This window comes from Capsicum annuum, chromosome 12, assembly GCF_002878395.1.
Source record: "Capsicum annuum cultivar UCD-10X-F1 chromosome 12, UCD10Xv1.1, whole genome shotgun sequence".
NCBI lineage: Eukaryota > Viridiplantae > Streptophyta > Magnoliopsida > Solanales > Solanaceae > Capsicum > Capsicum annuum.
Window position 1 is genome coordinate 4837273 of NC_061122.1, and position 9031 is coordinate 4846303.

At 34.3% G+C, this 9031-nt stretch overlaps 1 protein-coding gene across 2 annotated transcripts; it reads right to left on the reverse strand.

The window, feature by feature from the left end:
- Positions 1-1041: 1041 nt before the first annotated feature.
- LOC107851455 (elongator complex protein 4) lies at positions 1042-7509 on the reverse strand. Of its 2 annotated transcripts, none has more exons than XM_016696480.2 (9): positions 7214-7509; positions 5398-5550; positions 5055-5281; positions 4866-4935; positions 3939-4095; positions 2650-2728; positions 2241-2400; positions 2075-2166; positions 1042-1596 (listed from the first exon to the last, which is right to left on the reverse strand). In XM_016696480.2, the coding sequence occupies exons 2-9, from the start codon at positions 5528-5530 to the stop codon at positions 1429-1431; spliced, it is 1086 nt and encodes a 361-aa protein (XP_016551966.1). In that variant the 5' UTR covers positions 5531-5550; positions 7214-7509; the 3' UTR covers positions 1042-1428. The 2 variants fall into 2 exon arrangements, with proteins under 2 accessions (XP_016551966.1, XP_047256564.1); XM_047400608.1 differs by lacking the exon at positions 7214-7509 and adding an exon at positions 6808-7136.
- Positions 7510-9031: the final 1522 nt, after the last annotated feature.

Here is a 9031-nt window from a genome sequence, read left to right on the forward strand (position 1 = left end):
TACATGGTAGATGTAGATCGTCAAGTGTGACACTAACCAAAGCCGTTACGTTATAGTAGTTTCCATTTTTATTTCGTATACTATATCGGCGACCACAACTTACGTAGTTATTGTTTTACTGAGTGAATGTGTTTTTTGTCTCGTGTTTTACGTAAAATGACAGAGAGGAAACTTGTAGATGGAAGTGGGATATAGGAGGGATGAAAGAGACACAAGAAATGCTTGATTTTTGCTGCAAAACACAATATAACAGCAGCAGATGTTGAAGTCATTCCAGTGGATTATGTAAATACTGCATTGGAACGTCTTGCCTAAGGACAGTGGCGGATCTACCCTTTGCCGAGGGGGTTCGTCCGAATCCCCTTCGGCGAAAAATTATGCTACATATGCATGGTTAAAATTATTTTTTATGTATATATATATTAGATGTTGAACCCCCTTCAGTTAGTTCGTATGTTCACTTATGAACCCCCTTCATGAATATCCTGGCTCCGCCACTGCCAAAGTGATGTTAAATATCGGTTTGTCATTGACATTGCTAAGACACATACAACAACAACATACCCAGTGTAGTCCCAGACCTTTTTTCTTTCATGTAATTCTAGTACTTTATGATGTTTTCGGTATTAAACGGTGAGATTGATGTCTTCTTGTAATACATTATTTTACCAACAGACCCTTGGCGTGCTGCCTTTTCTCCTGGACCCTGCGTGAACATGGGATGCTTCGTGCACCCGGTTGTCCTTTCTATACGTTAGTTTAGAAAATACTATGATATAAAATGAATAGCTTCTCAAAATTTAAACTTTGTGAATTCACCCTAAAGTTCTTACGATTGAATCAACTCACTCTTGAAATTATGGTTTCAGAATTTAATATATGTTGAAATTTTAGAATTTCCTCGCATTTATGTTTTTACCTGACGTAGAAAATACCGAGTTCAGATGAACCAAGTAAATCAGGCTACAGCCGTCTCAATCGGCCGCGATAACGCATGATGATCCTTATATGATGATGGAATTTGAAGGCTTCTTACAGTGGGAGTTGTCCAAAAGAATAGACACATTACACTGTTTCTGTCATTGGAGTAGTTAAGGAATCAAGAGAACTGCTTCAAGATAAGTTCCTGTAAAAGAAAGGAAAAAAGGGCAGCCCGGTGCACTAAGCTAACGCTAGAATTCATGCCATAATATTTAACGAAATCTTGCTACTGTAAAAGTGTAAAACACTATGAATCTATAATACAGTGAGACAAACCACGCGTCCTGGCAATCCTCTTCTTGAACAGCTTTTGTTGATGAAGTTCAGAATGTGCGACAGAAACATAAGAATGTTCGCTAGATCCAGCTTCATACGACCTTGCAAATCCAACATTTGCAGGAGTATGCCATAGGTTGAGAGAAATTGGAGTTACGCGCATAATGTTATCTAGAAGTCGAGGTTCCCTGTCTTAGAACTTCCAGAACAACTACCGGAAGTACCATATGAACTTCCACTTGAACCATCAACTGGGGCTTGATTAAGGCACTCTAAAACCAATGCCCTTCGCTTTCGCAGCTTCATTGAGAATGTTGTGGCTTCCAGAATTGCAGGGACCTGTTAAAATTATTGGATCAACTTATCTGATAAGTTTGATGGACAGAAAATAACAGCCAATAACACAGAACTTAAAAATATTATAGCCTTTTCCAACTATGATGGATCCCAAATATTGTAGCTTTTTCCAATGATGATAGATCCTTTTGATGCTCCAAAACAAGTCTGTTAATTATCCAAGACAATCATCAAAGTCCACTTTACCAGTATTTCTCTCTATTATTTCCGACACTATTGATGTAAATTGTGCTTAAGGCTTAAATGAGGAAAGAAGAGAAGCCTAAAGCGGCTAAGAACAGCATGCACTCCGTCAAGTCAATAATGCTTTTAGGAGATGTTTAGTTTCTTTAAGTTAAAAGCCAAGCATCATTTGAATGATTCGCTCATTTATCCATTCAAAGAGAATAAGCATTCCAGAACAAAATTAGGACGGGATCAACTCCTGTAGCTAATAGTTGAAACGGAAAAGGTCATTCACCTGTGTATTTATGCGAGCCACTTTGTGTATACTCAGAAGGCCCAGCATGTCTTGGTAACCAGTTAGGAGCTTTGCCAATTCTTTGTCCTCGTCTGCAGCAAGCTTTAGTCACACTTAATACTAAAACAAGATATAATTTTCTAAAATGGATTAAACAAAGGTGTACCGGGAATTGCTTTGACAGATATCAAGGTATCAGCCAGATGTTGCCACCTCTTTAAAAAGGTTGGTGAGACAAGTGAGGGTGGAAAGGATATGACCGCAACTGCACCTGAAGATCGAACCATGCCTTTCAAGGATCGTATAAAAGAGAGCATATCCCACTCCTAAAACGAGATGCAAATACAAAGTCAAATTTTGCCATGAACAGTCACACAGGGAAACATGAACCCAAAAGGAGCATGAAAACAGTTTCATCGTGTATTTGTTCTATCGTGACACCCAACACCTTTATACAAACAACAAAAGACCATTATTTTAATGGCCTAGTTAGTCCCGCAGGAGACAGTGAGTTGGTACTGGCAAAAAAGTTAAGCATAAACTAGATTACAAGTTACCAAAATTCAGAAAATAACCTTGTTAGAGAAGTCGCACTGAGGTGAACATAGTGATTGAATGGCAATACGACCGGCACATGTGATGTTGCCATCAGATCTAACATTATATTAGGATAAAGGTTATAATCAATAGATCTATCCAATGTAATCAGAACTAAAGGAGCCACAGAAACAAAATTCACACTAATATAGTTCAAACAGGTAACAGAACGTGATTGTTAAAAACAATTTCTTGAAAGATAATCCTGATCATAGCAATATCAGGAAGGGGGCCAAAACTGACAAAAAAATAGAATAATTTGATGTTTCATTAACAATATCAGCAATTTGTTAGTTCTTCTCAACAAAATCATTAGCTTAATGATGTCTATCATATATGTGTGTGTGTATTTCATGAAAACTGAATTTGCTTTCTCAATTGAGACAACGAGAATATTTTTAAATAAATTAATGATCAACAATATCACATATTGTTTTAAAATTAATGATCAACAATATCACATATTGTTTCACGATTCAACTGACAAAAAGTAATATTCCGTCCCATATGCCATATGAACAACAGAATATGGTGAAAATTATGAGTTTTGCCACTTTATATGCTTTAGAAAGATGCTAAACCATAAGAACATCTCAATTGCAGGAGACGGAGAAGGGTAGGCACCATCAGATAGTGCCTCTTTAAAGATACTTGAACAGGGAAAAAATAGAGATTAGAAGGATATTGTGTATCTGCATCTTTTAATTCCCAAAATATCTAGAGGGCATCAGAATTTCACAAACATAAAGAAGATTTAAGTAGCTTGTGACTCTTTCTCAATATTTTAGTTTTCCTTTCTTTCTTTCTTTCTTTCTTTCTTTCTTTCTTTCTTTCTTTCTTTCTTTTTTTCTCTTACTAAATCATTTGAAAGATTTTCCAGCCAACATATGTTAGATGCACTCTTATCATGGATTGGCAAATCAACTTTCTCTCTCGTGTCTATCCTTTTCTTAGCCTTTTTACCTATTAATTATTCCTTGATGACATGCTTCCAAACAAAAGAATCCCTTGGTCATCCCTATGCCTTGCGACCATTTTTATGATATCTAGGGCAGGCATCATGGCATACTGGTGTACAACAACAATCTTTTTGCATTCCCCGAAAGCAATCCCACATCCCATTTTCCTATCCCATTAAATGGTATAAGTTGAGCATCCTTATTTCTCGATTAGGCGACTTGACGTTTGACAAATTGCAGTTTGGTTCATAAATCACAGCCAACATGAAAACTATAACTGAATGTACGAAAAAAGGATATGACAATACTTTGATATTTGAGCGGAAAAGGTTGAGCAACGTTCAAGTAGAGGCGCTAGATTCGAAGAGTCTCGAAGACTAATGCAATCAACCCGCTGCCCACTATAGTAGTGCCTTTCTAGGGGCTTTCGCAAGTCAAAGTCATTGCAATATTCAGCTTTCCCACCTGCACATATTGTGCACACGCTAATCTTCAGATTCAGCATAAACCTCACTCTCAATTAACAGCATAATTACAAAGAAAGGAGTAGGAAGTTTTCTACAAAAGAGAGGGCAACTATAAAAAGCTTACAGAAACATGACTCACACTTATAACGCTTATTGACAACAACCCCAAGGCCTTCAAACTGCTAGTCTTTATATCTCTATATTGGATGATATTATTTCTGGACAAGAAAGTCTCAGCTGCCAGGATGTTCTAGACAGTAAGAGAGCTTGGTCCCAGAGCTATTTCCACTTTCAGTGCCTTCAAAATATTGCTAGAAGGGATGGTTATATGGAATTTCAACTCATGCTTACAAGTTGCTTAAGGGTAGAAACATATTATTTGTGGCTTTAAGCAAACTGAAAAATATTAAATAGGCACTTCAAAAAGTATCATTCTATTGAAAATTTCACCAGACATAAAGGTTCATCAGCTAGTTCTCCTAGAGCACTATCGAGTCAATTTCACAACGGATTCCCCTTAGCAGAGTCGTGACACGATCCATTTCCTCTTTCTTTACACTTTGACCAGTAAATGACATCATAGATATCTTTAGTCACCTCTTCACACGACAAAAATCAATTCAAAAAAAAAAAAACTTGATCTTGGATTTTGCAAGAAAAGAAATACCTTAATCAACTGAAGTCAATCTCTAGAAGAAAAATAATCATTATACATCCTCCGCGTTCAAAAGTGAATGAATTTTGAAGAAAATCATCCAGTGTTCATACCTCTTTGGACCTCCGAATTTTGTTCGCCGAAGTACTTCTTATATTGCCAAGCGATTCTTAAATTCGCATCCTGTAATTTAAAGTGGATCTAAAAGTTTAAATTTCCAGGAACCAACAAGGTCTACATTATCATGTATTATACATTCATATATAATATTAAATTAAGATACTGGAAAGCAAGGTATAAACCTGTTCTGCAGGCCGTTCGTGAGATTTTTCCTCCTTAGAAGCCATTGGACTAGGCAAAGTTCCAAGAAATCCTCGTGGATCTTTTTCTGGACTGGCATAAAGTAGGGGTTGCTTGTGAATCAGGCCCTGAGACATGAAATTTCTCAGTAAAAGCATATGATGAGGTGCCTCAGGGTCTTCCATAATCATGACTAGGCTTCCCAAAGTAAAGCCACCGCCCAAAATCTCTGGAAAGATAATATAACAAACAAATGGGAAAAAGTTCATATATATTTCATGCTTCGTGATAATGAAAAAGAAAACACGGAAAAAGAGACACTAAAAGAGGTGTAGTGGAAATTACGGTCAAGATCTGATATGCCTGATGAAAGAAATGATGTGCCATTTGGACCAAGCTTAACTCCAGGAACCTGAGATGTCGCTGCACTAGATATGTTTCGAGAGAAACTGCTGCCACGCGGTCTACTTGAAGCCATAGGCTTCTTATAGATCAACTCTTCATAAAAAGAAGGAAACACAAATAGGAACAAAATCAAGCTCAACCAAATTGTAAAAATTTCAAATCATATAGTATGGTTAGCAAACGAAAATTTTGCGGCAACATATGAAATAATCTTAGTAGATTTCTGACAGAACATAGAGGTTAATTCTTTCTAAAATTGTCACTTCCAAGCACAAATAAATTATCAAAATAAGACATCGTGCAGAGTAGCGGCAAAGACAGGAACAGAGTTAAGGGTGTTCGAATTTCAGAGAAGTAAATAAAAAGAATTTGATAGGCCGGAGCACCAAAAAGTTTAAGTCAAACAATTGTATAAATAAAATTGGCTAGTCAGTAATGCTATTTTTTTTGGTAACCAATGTAAATATTACCATAACCAAAAAGAACCAAATACACCTAAAGAGCAAAAAAATCCCTAGCCAGTAATTGGCAAGGCCTAATGCTATTATTCTGCTATTTTTATCTTATGCTTCCACATAACTTTGTTGAATTTCAGCACTTCGCTAATTCTTTTACATGTCAAATTACTCTATCGGCTACCACATATACAAACTATCGTGCTGGGCTGGATTTTTCAGCATATCTTCAATCATTTTACTACTCACTCCATTTCAAAAAGAATGTTTATTTCTTTTTCCGGCAACTCTATAATTTCAAATTTCCACGTGATATGTCTAAGACCACAAGATAAAGCGACATTTTGGAACATTCTACATAAAGGGCAAGCCGCTGCACTAAAGCTCCCGCTATATGCGAGGCCCAGGGAACGGCCGGACCACAAGCGTCTATTGTACGCAACCTTACCCTACATTTTTGCACGAAGTTGTTTCCATAGCTTGAAGCCGTAGACTCTTGCCGGTCACATGGCAACAACTACATGTGTTTAGTTAAAGACTATAAGATTCATAAATCTTCTTTGCCTTCTTAAACTCCGTGTCAAGTCAAACCTAGACAAAGAGTCAGACCATAAAGGTCTATTGTACGCAAACTTACCCTACTCTTTACATTCTTAAACTCCTCCTGGTCACATCGCAACAACTACATGTGTTTAGTTTAAGATTATAAGATTCAAAAATCTTTTTTACCTTCTTAAACTCCGTGTCAAGTCAAACCTAGACAAAGAGCCTGACCACAAAGGTCTATTGTACGCAAACTTACCCTACTCTTTACATTCTTAAACTCCTCCTAGTCACATGGCAACAACTAAATGCATTTAGTTTAACACTATAAGATTCAAAAATCATTCTTTACCTTCTTAAACTCCGTGTCAAGTCAAACCTGGACAAAAAGTCGGACCACAAAATGCAACCTTACCCTGCTCTTTACATTCTTAAACTCCGCATGAAATCAAAACGAGACAAGTAAATTGAAACAGAAAGAATATCAAGAATCAATAATTATAACCAAAAATTACATTTTTTTCTTCAAGACTCAATTTTTTCTCTACTTTATCAATAAATTCAAGAACCCCACAATTTAGAACTTCAAGTCACATAATTTATGAAACTAAAACAAAAATATTGATTTAAATAAGAGGTTGACACTTCGGCTAAGCATTTTATCAAACAACTGGTGTGCATACTGCACCACAACAAAATTTTACAAAAACAAAATTCAAATTGCCATACATAAAAGTAAAAAAGAAAGGAGTATTTACAAGTGTAATTACGCTATTGGAACTTTGTCTTCTTCGATTGTACTTGTCCACCAAAAATTTTTGAGCTAATTTTTTTTCTTCTTGAAGGAGTTTAAAGCGGCAAAGTTAATTTTTGGTTCTTTTTTATTAAGTAAATTGATTTGCTACTAATCAAATGGGATTTAATGAGTAAAGCTATGTTAAATTTGAGGGGTCTAATATGCTAAAGAATTTAAGTTTTGTGAACGGTGTACAAAATATTCCAACGTTATAAATTTGACTATCTAATTTTTTCTTTTTAAAATTGGGTAACTTGCAATAGCAGGTAAGTTTACACAATATTGTAGAATATTTTGTACACCAACAGCGCATAAAACTTAAACTCTATGCTAAATTATCTTCGTTAAGGTGGTCGAGTTGATTGAGTCTCGTCCCATGAAGCTTATTTAGTGTGATTTACATTTTCTTTAATGTGATTTTCTAAGTTAGTCGGACTTTTTATTTTTGGTGTCGTACCCTGTCGATACTATATGAGTATGGGTGTAGGTGTCTCCGTGTGGAATATCCGATCTGATCAATTAATTTTGAATACTTTGACCAAAATCGACTGAAAAATCCTAACAAATTTAAGAAATTCAATAATCAAAACAAAAGTTAAGGTGAAATTGAATAAAATAGAATACATACATATAGAAATTTCTATGTTATTTATCTCCTTTTAGAACTTTTTTTTAAAATAATATTTTCTCCTCAACTCCACGTAATATCTTGGAATTTATGTTTTATAACTCTATTTTTAGATATTTAAATTATTCTTCGCTGAATTTCTGTATCTGCATTCATTCCTAAATTCATATCTCCAAATTTTTAAATTGAGACTATGAAGAATCCGACCTTTAAATTTGTATCCATATCAAATACCCACACTCAAGTCCGAACAACTTCGACTTATTTAGTGTGATTTTTTTTTTATGTGATCTGTAGAAGACTATTATATTTTTAAGTGTAATTTAAGGTTCCGTTTGGCCATGAAAATTATTTTTTTTCGGAGTTGGAGTTGGAGTTGGAGTTGAAGATAAAGTTGGAGTTTGAGTTGTATTTGGTCATGAATATAAATTAAGGGCCCGTTTGGCCATGAAAATTTTTTCCTTTTTTCCGAAAAAATTTTCTGGAGTTGAAAATTGTGGTGTTTGGCCATAAAAATTCAGAAAATAATTTCAGAAAAATTTTCTGAAAAGGGAAAACAGGTTTTTGTTGTTTTCACAATTTTTCAACTCCAATTCCAACTTTTATTATTATTACATATAATCTCAATCTTTTAAATTTTTACATAAAACCCTCCTTACTTTTTCAATATTACGTATATAACAGTTTTAAAGAATAAGATAATTATAATTTCAAACTTAATGCTATCCTAATTAATATACATCTCTTTTTCTCTCTCATCATTATTTTTATCCCTTATTTAATTTTCTCCCTTATTTAATACATTATTTTACTGCTAATTTATATTTATACTCATAAATATATAAAGTATTATATTTATAATAGAAATATACAAAGTATGTTTTATATAAAGTTTATACCACGTATATACCATATACACACATATATAAATATATAAAGTATTAAGAAACATACTAAGCATATTTATAATATAAATATACAAAGTATGTTATATATGAAGTTTATACCATGTATATACCATATACACACATATATAAAAATACAAAGTATAAAGAAACATACTAAGCATATTTATATATTTATAGTATATGATATAATATACCATAAATATGCAAAGCATGTTTTACATAGAAATAATTTATTCACACACAA